We start from the raw sequence: 19,090 nt of genomic DNA on the forward strand, positions 1-19,090 counted from the left end.
GTTTTAGTTTCTACTCCATTATGTCTTATTTTCTATAGTATCTCTCATAGTCATAGGTTACTCACTTAATACAGTGTCATAACCTGCCAGTAATATGTATGCTATGGTAAGTAAGTAAGTAAGTAAGGATACCGTTGTTCAGAGTTTTATATATACGCTTATGCTAAAATTCTCATTTTAACAATGACTTTTTTAAAGAGCACTCCATAGTTAAAGTAGAGAAATAGATTAAAGTTACACATTAACAGCTTCAATAAAACATGGATAAAATAACAATATTTCATATGGGAATAAAGTTTTCAGTTCATCAGTCTTCACTGCTTGGAATACAGTTCACAAAAACAGTTCATTTGAAGATATGAGCAGTGATTTAATAAACACCTCTGCTTATATCTTTAACAACAAAAACTTCCTTATCATCATCTACCACAGCACTCCATGATAAATCTCTGATATGGGTATGATCAAGTACTATCAACTCTATTGTACATAAACATCCACTAAAAAGTTCATATACAATTAAAGATGCATTTGAGAATGTATCTACATTCTGCACTATTACAAAATTCAGATTATTATTTTAATGGTATCAGAGTCTATTGATAAATATAATTAATATAATTTATATAATTTTATATAAGTTCAAGTGCTAATTTGCATGGTGTTGGCCTGAAAAACATGGCCCCCTTACATCCTCCATCCAAGTCTGGCTAACTACAGCCCAAGTAGTATTCAGTAAATCCAGTCCTCCTCAGTTGAAGTGGACATGAAAAATTCTTCTTTGTGTACTTTAGAACTTATCATTGACTTATAATTGTCCAATTTTTTTTTTTTTTTTTTTTTGCATTATAAACTGCACAGTATTCCTTTCCTGAAATTAAAATTACTTCTCAAATCTTTAACAAGTGAGACCTGCCTTGTCATCACTTTAGAAGTCCACAATCAATCTCTGTGGACTTCTAAAGTGATGACAAGTCCACAATGGTATCAGAGTCTATTGTTGAGGGTATGATCATGTACTGTCAACTCTATGATACATTCATTCAGGTCCAGAATATTCTTGCCCCTTTCCCTACATTCTGAACATTCTTATTTAAAAATTGACTGCAATGGTAAGCTTCCTTCCCTTTCAGCTGCTTGCTCCAATCCAGCCAGTAGCAGATTGATATCTTTCATAATAGGGCACATTCTCATTTAATAATTTATTCAATTTGCCTATAGAGGGCTCTCATCATACTTTAAAAGGCTGTTCACAGCCTTTTAAAGATTATGATATTGAGTTTTTTTTGTTTGTTTTTTTTTCAACTTAGGATTATAATTTATAGTAAACAAATACATTTGGGTACCTTAATTGCGCAAGTTTGCTTATTTTTGTATTTATCTAAATGTTTGAGGAGTTAAAAGCTTAATATACATTTTAGCACAAAAGTCACTTGGAAGCGTTATATTTATGCAGTTCCTTGCTGCATAAGTATAACTGCACAAGTATAACAGTTCAAGTTTTGTTTTTCCATAGAAAGTTTCTTTTTAATAGTGCTGGAGATAAATTTTATGTAATAATGAAAGCACAAGGGAAGAATGATCAGTCATTAGAGAGTGGTTTTTCACAATTTGAAAAAACATATTTTCTGGACTTGTTTCTTGAAAACTAATGCACATAACAAGCTTTAGTAAATTTAAACACTTTTAATTCTGTGAACGTACTGATGAAACTACATTAAGTATTTTGTTTACAAAACAACTACTGTTAATTGTATGCAAAAAAAAAAAAAAAAAAAAAGAACCATGAGTTCTTATATTTTGCACACAGGTAACAGTAGTTCCTTGCAGATACATTCATGTAGCTGAAAAGTGTTCAATTATAATTTCGCACACACACATATATATATAATTTTTATGAACACTCCAAACATGGAAGTATTAAAGACTAGTCTCAGTACCATGCATGGGTTGGCGGCTGAGAGACAGAAGATACTTATTGACATTAGACTTGAATTTCTGTAGACTATATTTTTTAGGAAATAAATGTGAAGGAAGGTTTCTGCAGAAAGTAGAACTAGATGAGATAAATGAGAAAGAGAAAAAGCTGGTTCAGTGAGTCTGTGTTGGGCAGTGCATGGATGGCGATTGGTTGTAGCATGAACTGGTTTGGATGACAGTGGAAATATCAGTTACTAATTCAGAAGAAAAGTGATCACGGAAGCTTCTATAGAAAAGGCAAGTAGCTGAAACAGAACGTCTGTGAAACAGAGAGAGAAGAAACTTTATAAGAGATGGGTCATTAATTAACCTGACTGCCATCTTTTATTAGCTACAATCTTGAGAGAGGTTTTATGTAGAGAAGGTTTAATTAGCTACAATCTTGAGAAAGGTAAGTTCAGGAACAATAGTTTCTTTTCTTTGATTAATAAGATAGAACAGTTTTAGAAGTTATCTAAGTTTCTGTGATTCACTGAAGATCACCATTAAAGGAGGAGTTAAAGAAGTTAGTATTAGCAGTAGCAATAATGAAAAATTATACAGCATCAGACATAAAAAAAAAAAAAAAAATCTTAAAAAATCACCTGTTTATCCCCTTGCCAATTTTGTTCTCTTCTCTTCTCTGCAATCATTCCAACAGATCAACCTCCTTCCTAAAATGATGTTTCCAGACCTGTATAGAATACTTAAGATGTAGCTTAATGATTGCCATATGCAATGGGATAATAAGATTCTTACTCCTGCTGGAAAATTTCCTGTTTATCCTTGACAAAACTCTGGGAGCTGTCCTAGCATTCTGACTGCACAATTACCCTCAGCCTTTTTCATTATCCACTACTCTGAGTCTGATACCACAAAGTTACTAAGCTAATCTGGGATTAGTGCTAACAGTGTGCAATACTCTACATATGCCAATGTTAAGTTTCAACTGCAACTTCTTAGCTGATCTGCCTAATTTTTCTAGATCTTGTTGCAGTAACATGCCATGATTACTGTCATTAACTACATAGCCATCCTCTGTATTGCCTGCAAACTTTGTAAGCTTGATATGCTTTCATCAATATCATTAATAAACACAGAAAATAATAATGGGGCCAGCACTGAAACTTGGTGGACTCCACTAATAACATTTGTCCAAGAAGAGCAGTGCCCATTGATAACAAATCACTATCTTCTCCCACTGAACTATCCTTTTATCCACAGCAGTAAGTTGTCCTTGATGCCACACTGCTCCAATCTGAACAGCGGTCTTTTATGTGAAACAGCATCAAAACTTTTCTTTCTGGTATATCATGTCAAAATAATTTTTTGCATCCAGTTCTTTTGGTATTGCATCATAGTATCCAATCAGATTCGTCAGACAAGATTACCCCTTAACAAACCCTTGCTGTGACTGCAGTACATTCCTGTATGAATGGTGTTGCATTACTTCATTAACCAGTGACTCCATTATTTTTCCTGAAACAGAAGTCAAGCTAATAGGTCTGTAATTATCCCATCATCATTTGATCTCTCTTTGTGAACTGGGAATACATTCTCACCTCTCCTGCCTACAGGATTCTCTCCTCATTCTAGGGATGTTCTCATAATTATGGCTAAAAGTTTGTTGACCTTGTTTACTGCACCTCCCTTCATATAATTAGATTGACCCCATCCACCCAAGATGGGGCTGTTTGTGCAAGGCAAGGTTTCTCAAACTTGGAAGATAGTGTGCTACCATTAGCAAAACTGTGAATAAGATTTCCAGTCAGCGGAAGAATGTTATTAACATACAAGAGAAATAGAATGGGAGAAATAACTGAATTTTGGAGAACACCAGCAGTAGTGGAGAAGTTAGAAGACAGAGCTATCTACTATCACTTACACTGAGCAGTGAGAGAGAAAATAATTGTAAAATTCCAACAGCAATCCATAAGATGGAAGCTGTTTAGAACAGTATTTCCTAAATAGTGCCTCTGCACATATGAAGGCAGTGCTCTGCAAGTCTTCAGAAATAAAAGTGAAAACTCCAATTATTAGAACTATGACATTACTATATACGCTCAGTGATTAATGAATTGTGACCACCCAATCCGTAATAGATTATGCTGCATAACTTTCAGTATAAGAAGTTGAACTTCATATGCTACAGCAGTGGTAATCTGCATCTGGCTGTGCAAGTCAAAGTGATAAAGTAGCAGTTATGGGACATAGTAAAGATATCATAGAGTTTCAAAAGGGCATGATTGTGCGAGCTCATGAGTTTGGTGTTTCCATATCGGAAACAGCATATCTTGTCAGTTGCTTAGGCCCACTGTGGTTAAGGTGTACAAAGAATTGTGTGAAACAGGTAAAACCACCTTCTGCTGAGAGAATAGTAAAGGATTATGCAAGGTGGATATTTGTGGCAAGAAATGGATGAAACACATTGTATAGGTTCAATAGTAGGTCACTGTGTGACAGTTCACATCGCAATACAATATGGGGAATGCAAGAACAATACTGCAAATGATGTGCTGCACACTCAGACGTATGGAGTTACACAGCAGGTGACCCAAAAGACACCTCTGCTTACTGCTGATCATTGTTGATGGTGAATGCTGTGGTGTCAACAACACGCTGATTGGACACTGGAGGATTGGAAATGACTTTGCTGGTTGGATGAGTCCAAATATCTGGTGTAACATGCTGATGGACACCTATGTAAGTGGTGCACGCAACAAGAGTCCATGGACTCATCGTACATGGTGCCCACCATCCAGGAGGTGTAGTGGTTGTAGTGGAGTATGGGGCATGTTTTGCTGGGATGAACTAGAACTTCTGGTGTGTATGGACCAATATTTCACTGGTGAGGTCTACTGGCAGCTCTTAGGAGACCATGTGCACCCTGCCAAGTTGCATTTTTTTTCTAGACTGGGATCTTCCAAGATGAAAATGTGCTATGTTATTGGGTCTGCGCTGTGCAAGAGTGGTTTGAGGAAAACAGTGAAGATATCACTCATCTTGATTGGCCTCCAAATTCTCTTGACCTCAATTCAATCGAACACTTGTGGAATGTTTGGGAATGGGAAATGAGGCATATGGATACACAACTGTCACCTATTCTGATACTGTGGAAAGCTGTGCAGTCAGTATGGCTGCAGATCCCTACAAACATCGAGCAGAGTCAATGCCTAGGTGAATAGTGACTGTTATCCGTGCAAACTCTGGCCCAATATGTTATCAGGTAGGTGGTCACAATTCAGTGATCACTGAGTGTATATATTTCAGTGTTAATAAATTGACTTCTATTTTTTTTCCTGGAAAAACTTTCATTCATATAAGTCAACCCCATTTTTACATTAATCTTTTGCATGTTTTGTAATGATGTATTATAGTAAAATCTGCATTAGAACTGCTGTGTTCTTTTTAATATCATTATTTCTACTCTCTCTTTTAATTGATTATATTGTGACACTATTACACTGCTCAGTAAACTGCGAAACTGTGGTTTTGTAGATTACTGGGAATATGCACAAGGTCATGAATGGAAAGTACAGGTGATGACATATCACTGCTCTTGACATGCATATGGGAAGCTTTGATTGTGGAACCCAGCCATTCCTTGTTGCCTGTTTACTAGTGTACCAAATTGGTTTCTTAGAACAATACCTCAATATGGATGTGCCCCGCTATAAGAAATTGACAATTACCAATACTGCTTTTCCAGAACTGGGATCTCTCTGTATTTCTGAGAGGGTCTGGTTCCTATTAAGAATAAGTACTCCCCTAACTGTTTGAAATTTTTGTGAAGCACTTTTTCAAAAAATGTGAAAATATGCCCACCAATGTCATATGAATTAGACATGATTTTTTTTCCATTCTAAAATCTGTAATACATATTTTAGACAAAACACATAAAAAAAGTAAACTGTGTTCTCTGGTTAGGTGGAGGTTTGATAAACAAAAACGCCTGAGTTTCTGGAAACAAAAATATTCTGCACTTGGCTGAGGCCAAACAAACTCACCAGTGGTGTAAAAAAAGCCCATAGGAATTACTGCATCCATCATTGACGGGATTTGAACCAGCCCTTTCCACGAGGTGTGGAAGGATGGTCATTATAACCCTGCAGGATAACATTTAAATATTGGTGTACTTAAATATTTAATTGTCTAGAACAGAAGAATAAACAGCAGAGAACACCATATGAACTACACCACATAGTAACATGACTAGATAGCTGAACCACTGATTGTTATAATCAACACTGATTGTTATTATCACTGATTTATCAGGATAACTGGGGCGGCAGCACTAAGGATTCCATCCATGTTCACAAGGGGCCTGGGATAATACAAGTAGTGTAAGAAGTAAAGTTCATTTTAAGCTTGTAACTGGAATTTATTTCATTTATATGTAAAGTGCATCGTTTTGTATTCTATTGATATTTAATAATCTGTGACCCTTCTTCATATGGAAATAATTAGGAAAGCACTTATAAAATATGTGAAAACATTAGCACCTCATTTAGCACTGGTTGTTGTTGTTGTTGTTAGATGCTTTATGGTGTAAGGCAGTGGTGTCACATGGCCCATGGGCCGGATATGGCAGGCAAATAATTTTTACTGCCTGTGCAGAAAATGAACTAAAACAGCATTTTAAATTTTGTTAATTATTTCAAGAACTGTGTACATTCAAAGCTAAAATAAGTGGAAATAAATGAATTTAAAAGACTGTGGTGCTTGTTGCGGCAAATATGTGAGAGTGTTGAAGTTACAAAGCCACATGTTGGTGTCATGAATTGTTTCTTTTATCTATGTTTTGTATTAAATATGCACAATCTATGTTTTGTATCAAATATGCACATACCAGACCAGAAGATATGAGGTGCTATCAAAATGTTCTGGGATTCCAATTATGGCATGCTTCATCTTGACCTTGGCGCCTGCACAAAAGTGTATGCACAGTACACTTCATTGAAAACACCTTAATTTTTCTCGAATCGCTCAGTGCGGCCTGCGAAAGAAATCTAACTTTCAATATGGTCTGGTGTGACTATTCATTATTCATGATTATTGAATTAGGTAGATTGACTACTCATCTACTAAATACAATTCATGATGCATTTAGTAGATAAAATAGAGGAGCCATGTATGAATTAATATAAGTTTTGGATATTTTACTCACAGCAAGAATATATTCATCTCCTTGATAACTTTACATGACCTCACCAATGCTAAATAAACACTACTTGGCCTACTTCCAGTCACTAGCTGAGTAGAAGCAATGAGGTTGTACATTAGCTTATCCTAGAGAGTAACCAATCAGTTTAATCCAGTGGAATATCTAGGGGCCAATCATTTTGTGATTTTACAAACTTATCTTATAAAATGTTTTAAAATACTTGCTGTAGTTTTGGTAATAAGTTCACATAGTTGAAAGTGTTTTCAGTTTTAATTTAATTATTGTATGTTTATACTAGTTATATTATGAAAACATAATGCCACATATGTTATCATTTTAAAGTCTTTGATGTGATATAACTTTGTCAAGATCAATATTGCTATTTTTGAGGTTTTTTTTTTTTTTTGGTTTTTAGGAGCATTAGCAACTAAGGCCATATTGCTCCGGGGATATGCGGTGGTCATTCCCTGACCTTTCTGCATCCTACGTATTTGGTAGATCACGGGCTCAAACCCCGGTCTAATCAAGAAGCGTGTGCTACGCGCTGCTGCTGCTCCTGCCCACATGGCTACGGAGGTGCCTTTGAGTCAATGAAACACATTTATAATGAACAGAATTTATGGGCAAGAATTATTAATAAATACAGGTATTTTGGCATAGGCAAGTACATGTATAAATTCATACAAAATTTAAATATATGGAACTTACAAAGGAATTTAAAGAGAAGTTATTTATAACTAGAAAAATACATGTAACTGCTTCTATCTATTTTTTTTTTTTGCAAGTTTCAATTTTTCATTCACGGTAAGTACAGTTACAAGTTGCACAGAGTCATACCTGATAATCTCATTTCCATATTTCCTCCTACTGATTTGGGACGAGGTTTTGGAGCAATGGGAGGAGGCTTTGGTTTAAGCCCTGGTGTTAATCTTCCACTTAAATCTCCCAACAATGGTGATCCTCCTAGTGGGAAGAAAGGGAGGGAAAAGAAAAAAGATAACCAAATAAATATCATACTTCATATTCAATTTCAGGTATAGCAAAACACCCACCCGCACAATTTAACTTGCAATTGAAAATGTCACATGGACAAGAATGGTCACAAAAACAATAGTTATAACTGGTCATATTTTAAACATTTAGGAAATAAAAATAAAACAAAGATAACAAAATATTTGGGTTGTGTAAAGTGTCTCTTGAGTGGAATTTACTCCCTCAAGTATATATTATGACATCTGTATAGCATTTAAACAATAATAAACAGATATCTTAAAAACAGACATGAACTGGAATAAAGGTAGTAACAAGTTTTAACATGATTCAAAGCCCATCAAATAATTACAAAGCTAATGGGAAAAATAGCATAAAGGCTTAATTTTCGGTACTCACCTCAATTGATCTGCTTTGTTATATGATGTTAAAGTGGAATAGGATTAAAGCTAATTAATAAATTTGGTTAAAATTAATAAATAGAGACAGAAACATTAAAAGATCTGTGATTAGTAGCCTAGGAAGAAGTGCACATCTTATTCCTGGTTGTTTTGTATAAAATATTAAAGTGAAGGTTAAACGTGGGCCAATAGTCAAAACAAGAGACTTTCATATAGACGTCTTCGGTTGGCAATGATAGATGTAAGGAGAATTAAGTATTTGAAGAGTCCTGATTTCCTTTGATGCATTGCAAAACACGTGGGAACCTCACACGTGACAGGTTCCAGGCAGGTGAAAGATTTGTTGGAAGTTTTGTGTTCAAAACAGTAAGATTAGTACAGTGGCGACACCATTATATAATGTCATATAGAAAGATTTTAATTGGATTTTAAAGTAATAATAGGAACAGCTGAATCGATTAGAAGGTTGTGATTATGGAGGTGAATGTGTTGAGTGAGTTCAGTGCTGGCATGATCAGTTTTGAAATTATTATAGTGGTAGTATAAGCGTGTGTTGGGAGTCTTTATTGTACCGTATTTTGCGGATGTGCTTCCGATATAGCATGTATTGCATCCTGGTTGACATTTAATTAGATGAACAATATTATTGATGTCGCATAATGGTGTGTTTCTTTATAGGCATTAAACATAATTTATTATACGAAGAAAATGTTAGAGTTATATTAGTGTTGGCAAATATTTGACAAAGTTGTAGAGCAAGTCTATAGTGGAAAGAGAGGACAGCACGTGTATTTTGTTTGTTATCACAGTTTGTGTTGTGATTATTAATTCTGTGTTCAGCAACGGAAATTACGTGATGAATTAGTTGTAAGGGATATTGTCTAACAATAAACTTCTCTGTGAGATATTGGAGTTCTGTGAGTAGATCATCATGTGAAGAACAGTATTTTATGGCATTGTGGATCTGATTATAAAGGATAGATTTTTTAATACTAAGTGGGTGATGCGATCAGAAATGTAGAAATCTTCTTCCTGGGTTACTTTTAATCACAGATCTTTTAGCGTTTCCGTCTCTATTAATTTTAACTAAATTTCTTAATCATTTTTAATCCTATTCCACTTTAACATCATATAGCAAGGCAGATCAATTGAGGTGAGTACCGAAAATTAAGCCCTTATGCTATTTCTCCCATTAGTCTAATTCTTATATGGTACTTTAAGAGATTCTATCAATCACCTCAATCATTACAAAGCTAAGTAAAGCTCTGTTATTTGATGGGCATATAAATTTTTTGTTTGCTTTACATAAAAATTATATGTAAAGCAATTCCATTCTCATTATGTAGGAGTATATTTGTCAAGCTTAAAAAAGGCACTTAAAACTTGGTTTACTATTGAATTTAAAATCTATATCTTTATCTGTACTAGGATTAACTCTAGCATAACATGTCCTCAAGCATATATCAATGCCACAATAAGCTATGATTCAAACAACTATCACTTCAGAATAGTTCAAATGAAACAGTTTTAACTATGATTTTATCCTACAAGACTCTTCTGCAAATTTTTTATAGCCTTTACTATGAATTTATCCTTCAGTATCACTGGAGTTTACCCTTGATGCTTTTATGAATAGTTCAGTTTTATGTTGTATAATCACATTTCAAATTGTACAAGAATATCAGCCCATACTGTTTCTTCAAAAATTCCACAGACTGTAATTTACTTTATGAGGCATAAACCATCCTCGTCACACAGAATATCCAATTTCCTTACTGATCAAAAATACCTAGGTTCCAGTTTCCAGCAAAGCTTCAAGCTTTGCTAGACACTGGAATCCAGCTGTAAGAGCCCAATAGAATCAAATGGAGAGAACTTTTCCTGTCGAGTAATGGAGCTATAAAGTTACATGATAAAAATCTACTTGACTAAAATTTGGCCCATTTTATACCTCACAGCATTGGGAATCTCCTTTACATCTACAATAGTTTCATCACTAGATGGATTCATGTAGCTGCCACAATTTGAATTTTGCAAAGCTGGTGATTTTGTAATTGTATGCAGGAGATTTTTTAAATCCAGACTTTCGATTTAAAGTTAATGCGAGAAAATAATGCTTCTATTAAATACTTAAAATTCGTCTTCACTTAAATTTCACTAACAACAATATATATGTTTCATGTTATGATATAGTAATAGGATTGTGTACTAGTAACAGAATAAGTTCATATAGTAGCACACGTAGGATTTTTGCTTGGATTGCCTGTTAGACAACACCAACCAGCATGATTTCTTGAAGGAAGGTAGTGTTATAGACTGTATCCCTCAGAAATGTTGTCAGTGTTTTTTTTTTTTTTTTAATTATTAAAATAGCTCTGCTGTCTAGATGTGGCTTTCAAGAGCAATTCCAAACTTTAGTCAGAAAGAGAGCTTTCTGATGTACTGCTATAAGAAGTTAAAATGCCAAGTTCTTTTCCTTCAGGAATTAATTAATTTTCAAAATTCCCTTTAGATAATGAACTGAATTTGGACATGGGTCAGTCCTTTATTTATTAGTGACTACTTGTTATTATTATTATTGTTGTTATTTAGGAGCATTAGCAACTAAGGCCATATTGCTCTGGGGATATGCGGTGGTTTCCACCGCATATCCCCAGAGCAATATGGCCAGAGTTTCCCTGACCTTTCCGCATTCTCTGTATTTGGCGGCTCACGGGCTCGAACCCCGGTCTAATCAAGAAGCATGTGCTACGCACTGCTGCTCCTGCCAACCTGGCTACGGAGGCGCCACTACTTGTTATACCTTTCCATTTGATACCTCTGATACGCACTCATAAAACTTTACTCACCACTTCTAACCTATTCTTAAATACATTGAGGAAAGACAGTTGTAGAATAAATGTGCAGAAGTTTGCCTTTAGCCAGCGGGTAGTCGATTGCTGGAACAGACTTCCATCTGTTGTTGTGGAAGTTGATAGCTTAAATAAATTTAAGGCTGAACTAGACAAACATTTGGAGTGACCGGATGGGTGAAATGGAAGGGTTTTTTTTTTTTTTTTTGGCTGATGCTCTATAACCTTGCTTTCTAGCCTCAACTAATGCTAATGCTACATTTGTCAGAGTTTTCTGCTGATCTGCCAGTTTAGTTAAATATAAACCCAAAAAGCTAATGTGTACACAAATGATCTAAAACCTTTTTTTCACTTCAGTGGCAAGCATTAATCGCCAGTGTAGTGAAATTAGTCAATGTCCAGAAAATATTTATCCACTTTTACAAGAAGGCATACAGCTCCCCCTTTTCAGATAAATTAATCAGATCATAAGGGCAGTCTATAATGACCAAGTGCTTAACCCCCTCTTGTAATATCCTTGGTACTTGGTGATATTGTAATACACATTAGTATACTAATGATATTTAGAAGAAATCCGAGGATTTTCTCAGGTCATGTGTTGAAAAATAGCCAAGAATTAGGACTGAAACTGTCTGCAATTCTGCTAAGGCACAATAAGAGGGAGTACACGATGAGAGCTCTGTCAATCAATTCAGTCTTGGAGAGACCATTCAAGGCTCATGGGGCAGAAATATTTTCAGCAGGGTCTGTGTTGTTAACAGTAGTGTGTTTCTACAGGGGTAGAATACACATAAATAGAAGAGGTGCAAGAATATTTGCTGATACTATCAAGGCAGTGTTAGGTGGGCCAGGAAACTGCTAGCTTTGGAGGAAACCCAGTCTAATAGAAATTGCATTTTCTTGTAACTCATGGGACAAGTAAATACGGCGGTGTGTTAGGATAAATAAGAGTGAAAACAGTTGCATAAATACTTACATGTACACTAATGTTAGCAGAATAGTAAATAAATATGTTGAATTAGAAGTATTGGTTAAGTGTCGATTCACTGATGATATTCTGGCTTATGGTCAAATTCAATGGAAAAGTTTGGTGAAACAAGCAGTTGCTCTTGACATCTCAAAGCCTTTCGATCGTGTTTGGCATAAAGGTCTTCTAAACAAGCTTCTATCTTATGGTTTGCCAACTGATTTTTGTAATTGGTTATCCGGTTTTCTCTCTGATCGCTCACTGAGGGTGATGGTAGATGGCTCTCTGTCTTCTAACTTCTCCACTAATGCTGGTGTCGCTCAAGATTCAGTTCTTTCCCCCAATCTTTTCCTCTTGTATATTAATGACCTTCTTCCACCGACAGGAAATCCTATCCAAAGTTTTGCTGATGATAGCATTGCATTCCACTTTCCATTTTGAAAAACCTTGCCGTGCTCAATCAGCTTCAACTTCTCGAATATCTGCTACCAATTCCTTAAATGCTGATCTCCAGGTAATTCTCCAGTGGGGCAAAGACAACTTAGTTGATTTCAATCCTTCTAAAACTCAGTCTGGTCTTATATCTCTCAAAAAGGATTCTTCTGCTCCTATGCTTAACTTTGGTGACACTCCAATTTCAAGGCTTCTAATCTTTCTTGGCACAAGCACATTACAAATATTGCTTTCTCTGCATCTAAAAAACTTGGTTTTCTCTTTCGCACTCGGCGTTACTTTTCTTCCAAACAGCTGTTCACTCTGTACAAATCGCAAATCCGCCCTAACATGGAATATTGTTCCCACATCTGGGATGGTGCCCCCAAAACCTCTCTCAGGCTTCTAGATTCCATTCAGAAGAGGGTAGTTAGGTTAATTAATGACTCCTCTTTAACAGAGTCTCTCCACTATCTGTCTCATAGCTGTTCTGTTTCTGCTGCTTGCCTTTTCTACAGATACTTCCATGGGAACTTCAAACTCAAAGAACCAACTTTTCATCTTCCTCATTTATTCATTCAACTGCCGTTTTCTGGAACAACCTTCCTTCATACGTATTTCCTGGAAATTACAGTCGTTCAAGTCTAATGTCAACAAATATCTTCTTTCGTCTTCTCAACCTCCAACCCAAGCACGGAACTAAGTACTATAGGTAGTAGTAGTAGTAGTAGTAGTGGCACATGATGCAAGAAAGCAAGTGTAGGAGCTTATGCAGCATCAGCCAAAAAAAAAAAAAAAAATCACACCATTCCCTCCAAATGACTGTCCAGTTCCTCCTTAAATTTATTTAACCTATCAACTTCCACAACGACAGATGGAAGTTTGTTCCAGCAATTAACCACCCGCTGGCTAAAGGCAAATTTCCGCACATCTATTCTACATCTGTCCTTTCTTAATTTGAACTTATGTCCCCGTAGGTTGGTAATCTGAACAAGTGGAAGGATCCCATCAGAATTCAGCGTGCTCAACCCATTCAAGGCCTTATAGACCTCAATTAGATCACCGCGCAGGTGCCTAGTCTCCAGCCACTGCAATTTGCAGAACTTAAGCCTCTCTTGGTAAGAGGATCCCTTCATTCCCCTCACCAATCGTCTTGCTCTTCCCTGTACACGCTCAAGCAAATCTACATCCTTCCTAAAATGAGGCCTCCAGACCTGTACGCAGTACTCAAGGCGTGGCCTGACCATTGCCTTATACAGAGGGACAATCACCTCCTTTTCCCTGCTAGCAAAATTCCTATATATCATTGACAAAACCCCATGACCCGCCCTAGCAGCCTGTCTGCACTGCTCAGAAAACTTCATATCTGACTGCACAATTACTCCCAGGTCTTTTTCATTTTCTACCACCTTAAGTGTAGTACCACACAGTTGGTACGTTTCTCTGGGGTTACTTCTACCCATATGCAGTACTTTGCATTTGTCAAGGTTGAACTTCAGTTGCCACTTCTTAGCCCATCTGCCCAAATTATCTAGATCCTGTTGCAGTAGCACACTGCCATTACTGTCATTAACAACCCTGCCAACCTTTGTGTCATCTGAAAACTTCGACATTAAGCCTGATATACCTTCATCAATATCATTGATAAATACACAAAACAACAGTGGACCCAACACCGAACCCTGTGGGACTCCACTAATAACATTAATCCACGAAGAGCAGCACCCATTGATTACCACCCTCTGTCTTCTCCCACTTAACCATCCTTTTATCCATTGTAGCAACTTACCCTTAATACCATTCTGCTCCAATTTGTACAGTAGTCTTCCATGCGCAACAGTGTCAAAAGCTTTCCTGAAATCCAAGTATATGATATCAAAATTATTTTTTGCATCCAGTTCCTTTGTGACCACATCATAATAACCAATCAAATTTGTCAGACAAGACTTTCATTTAACAAACCCATGCTGTGTTTGAATTATTGTTGCAGTCTTGTCTAGATGATCCTGCAATGCATCTTTAACCAGCGACTCCATTATTTTACCCGGAACAGAAGTTAAACTAACTGGTCTATAATTACTCGTGTCACCCTTCGATCCACCTTTGTGAATTGGGGACACATTTGCACATCTCCAGTCCGTGGGAACCTCCCCTGAGTCCAAGGATGCTCTCATAATTATGGCTAAGGGTTTGCTTAGTTGCTTTGCCGCCTCCTTTAAAATAACTGGATAGATCCCATCCACCCCAGGTGCCTTTCTTATGTTTAACTTCAACAATTTCTCCTCCACTTTGCTCTCAGTTATTACAAAATCATTAAGTACCCTGCTACAATTTGATAACCTTTTGCCATTTTCAAACCTTAATAATTCCTCATGTGTGAATGTAGATGCAAAATACTCATTCAGTTTGTTTGCTATCTGAGCAGGATTAGCAACAGTCGAACCATCAATGTCAAGTGGACCAATCAGATTATCCCCTTCCCTTTAGAGTTTATATAAGAAAAAAATCCTTGCTGTTTTTCTTAGCATCTTTTGCCAAAGATTTCTCGTAATCCGCCTTCGCCTGCTTAACCTCCTTTGTGACCTGATTACAGACTAGCTTATATCTGCCACAGGCTTCTGCGTCACCTGATAATTTATATGCATCCCATGCATTTTTCTTCTCTGTCACGAGTCTCATTAGTTCATTTGATAACCATTTAGGCCTAAACCTTGAACGATATTTCTTAATCGGTATATAAAGTCTAGTAGCTTCCACGATTAATTCTTTGAATGCTTCCCACTTAGAATTTACTGTTTGTAACATCGTCAGTTGATCCCACTGTACAGAATTTAAAAACTGTCTGAGACCACTGTACTCCTGCCATGGAATATTGTTCCCACATCTGGGGTGGTGCCCCCAAAACCTCTCTCAGGCTTCTTGATTCCATTCAGAAGCGGGCAGTTAGGTTAATTAATGATTCATCTCTAACAGAGTCTCTCCACTCGCTTTCTCATAGACGCACTGTTTCTGCTGCATGCCTCTTCTACAGATACTTCCATGGGCACTGTTCTTCTGAATTGGCTTCTATAATTCCCGCTCTCTCTTTCAAAACAGTCCGAACACTTGCCGCCACCAGCCAACATCCATTTACTGTCCAACTTCAGACCCACAGAACCAACTTTTCATCTTCCTCATTTATTCATTCAATTGCCGTTTTCTGGAACAACCTTCCTTCATACGTATTTCCTGAAAATTACAATCTACAGAAGTTCAAGTCCAATATCAACAAATATCTTCTTTCGTCTTCTCAACCTCCAACCCAAGCACGGTACTAAGTACTATAGGTTATAATACCTCTCGTGTTTGGGATTCTCATAAAAAAAAAAAAAAAAACTCCCCTTTACAGAAGCAAAAACCCTTTCCTTTACCCCTGACGGTAGTTACCTCTTTGAGTAAATCCCACTTCAGCACACTGTGATCACTGCCACCTAGTGGTTCTTTTATCTGCAAATTCTTAATACACGAATGATCACTGCTGATAACCAGATCAAGAGTATTACTTTCTCTGGTTGCCTCTCGAACATGCTGCTGCAGAAAACAATCATCCAATAAATCCACAAAAGTCTGACTAGTGTGTGAGTGACCAACCCACAAGTTCCAGTCAATATCTGGGAAGTTAAAATCCCCCATTATAAGACATTCTGATTTACTGGCCCACTCTATTTCTCTGTACAATTGTTCATTGTACTCATTCAAGTCATTAGGCCTATAACACACTCCTACTCTTATTTTTCCTTTCGCAGTGCTTATCTCACACCAAACTGACTCAACAGAGCACAGTTCATTTATATTAACTGGGTGCACTTCCTTTGATTTTATGTTTTTCTTAATTAACAGCATAACACCCCCTCCCTTTCTGTCCTGTCTATCCTTTCTGTACACATTGTACTCCCCAAATTCCAGTTCTACATTCCTTATATCTTTGTGACACCACGTCTCTGCTATCCCAACAATATCCACCTTTGATGTCTTGACCAACACTTCAAATTCATCAAATTTATTTACTATATGTCTAGCATTGGTATACATGCAAGCATACATGCTCCTATGCCTATTCCTTGTTACCCTAACACATCCCATATACCCAACTATTCCATGATGACTGCCATCCGTCCCTGAAACCCCCAACACCCCTCGCTCCAGGTCGCTTCTTATTCTAATAGAAGTTGTGCAAGAATCACCTTCACCTCTGCCTGCGGTTACTGTTAAACTATTAGTCTTTGTATCCCCCCAAACTAGCAGTTTTCCGACCCACCTAACACTGCCTCGATAGCATCAGCAAATATTCTTGCACCCTTTCTATTTAAGTATATCCCATTAAGTGTATCCCATCCCTGTAGAAGCAATCTCTCCTGTTAACAAGTACAGTCCAGGCAGAAAAAATTCTACCCCTTGAGCCTTGCACAATCTTTCCAGGGCCGAATTGATTGACAAGGCTCTCATCATGTACTCCCTCCTATCGTGTCTGGGCAGAATTGCAGACACTTTCAAATTCAACCCTATTTCACGGCTTTTGTTCAACAGTGACCTGTACTTGTTGAGTAATTTCGCCGGTCTCCTACTCTTAATATCATTAGTGCCAACGTGTACAACTATATCACCTTTTGTGCCCTTGAAAGATGATATCCGCTCTACAACGTCATCAACCTTTGCCCCTGGCAGACATACCCTGGTCCTGTTCCACCTATCCTTTTTACAAAGGATGTTCCCCGTTTCCTCTTGTATTTGGGGTTTTCAAAAGAAAAAAAAAAAAACACACCTCAATTAGATCACTTCGCAGGTGTCTAGTTTTTATATGGGACAACTTGCAGAACTTAAGCTTCTCTTGGTAAGCTCACCCCTTTGTTCCTCTCACCGATCTTGCCCCTCTCATTACTTGTTCTAGCAACTCTACATACTTCCTAAAATTAGGCCTCCAGACCTGTAAGCAGTACTCAAGGTGTGGCCTGATCATTGACTTATACAAAGGTATAATCACCTCTTTGTCTCTGCTAGAAAAATTCTTATATATTACTGACAAAACTCCGTGACCTGCTCTGGCAGCCCGTCTGCACTGCTCATATCCGAAAGCAAAATTACCCACAGGCCTTTTTCATTCTCCACTACCCTGATTTTAGTATCACCCAGTTGGTATTGTTTCTTTTGGGTTAATGCTACCAATAAGCAGTCCTTTGTATCTATCAATATTAAACTTCAGTTGCCACTTCTCAGCATATCTGCCTAACTTTTCTAGATCTCGTTGCAGTAGCATACTGTCTTTACTATCATTAACAACCTTGCCACCCTTTGTATCATCTGCAAACTGGGACATTAAGCCTGATATACCTTTATCGATATCATTAATAAATACGCAAAACAACAATGCGTCCAGCACCGAATCCTGGGGGACTCCACTAATAACATTAATCCACGTACAGCAGTGTCCATTTATTACCACTCTCTGTCTTTTTCCCACAAAACCATCCCTTTATCCATTGCAGCAACTTGCACTTAATGCCATACTGCTCCAATTTGTACAGCAGTCTTCCATATGCAACAGTATTAAAAGCTTTCCTGAAATCCAAGTACATGATATCAAAGTTATTTTTTTGCAACCAGTTCCTGTGTGAGCACCCATTGAAATTGGTCAAACAAGACTTCCCCTTAACAAACCTATGCTGTGTCTGAACTATTATTATTAGTCTTATATAGATGATCCTGCATCACTTCTTTAACCATTGATTCCATTATTTTTCCCTGAACAGAAGATAAACTAACAGGTCCATAATTATTTGTGTCACCCTTTGTGAATTGGGATACATTTGCACTTCTCCAGTTCATGGGGATCTCTCCTGAATCAAAGGATGCTCTCATAATTATGGCTAAGGGTTTGCTTACTTCCCTTGCTGCCTCCTTCAATATAACTGGACAGATTCCATCTGCCCAGGGGTGCCTTTTTGTTTAACTTCAACAATTTCTTCTCCAATTTGCTCTCTGTTTTTACAAAATCATCTAGCTGCCTGTTAAAGTTTGGTAATCTTCTGTCCGACCCTTCCTTATAGAATTCCTCATGTGTGAAGGGAGATGCAAAATACTCATTCAGTTTATCAGCTACCTGAGCACAATCATCAATAGTCAACCCATCTATGTTGTGCTCCAATCTGATTCATCCCCTTCCTTCTAGACTTTACATAAGTAAAGAACTCTGCTGTTTTTCTTTGTATCCTTTGCCAAACATTTCGCGTAATCTGCCTTTGCCTGCCTATCCTCTTTGTGAATTGATTACAAACTAGTTTATACCTAC

The 19,090-nt window shown here is 37.1% G+C and overlaps 1 protein-coding gene across 4 annotated transcripts in view; it reads right to left on the minus strand.

The window, feature by feature from the left end:
- The window catches only part of LRR (capping protein regulator and myosin 1 linker 1 leucine rich repeat protein), a 1,021,987-nt gene that overhangs the window by 106,145 nt on the left and 896,752 nt on the right, over positions 1 to 19,090 (minus strand). For all 4 annotated transcript variants that reach the window (XM_090381859.1, XM_090381857.1, XM_090381858.1 and 1 more), the window contains one exon: positions 7,961 to 8,086. In XM_090381859.1, the coding sequence (XP_090237985.1) occupies positions 7,961 to 8,086 (126 nt within the window). The remainder of the gene's footprint in view (positions 1 to 7,960; positions 8,087 to 19,090) is intronic.

This window comes from Mastigoproctus giganteus, chromosome 9, assembly GCF_048544385.1.
Source record: "Mastigoproctus giganteus isolate SK-2022 chromosome 9, ASM4854438v1, whole genome shotgun sequence".
In the NCBI taxonomy this organism is placed as follows: Eukaryota; Metazoa; Arthropoda; class Arachnida; order Uropygi; family Thelyphonidae; genus Mastigoproctus; species Mastigoproctus giganteus.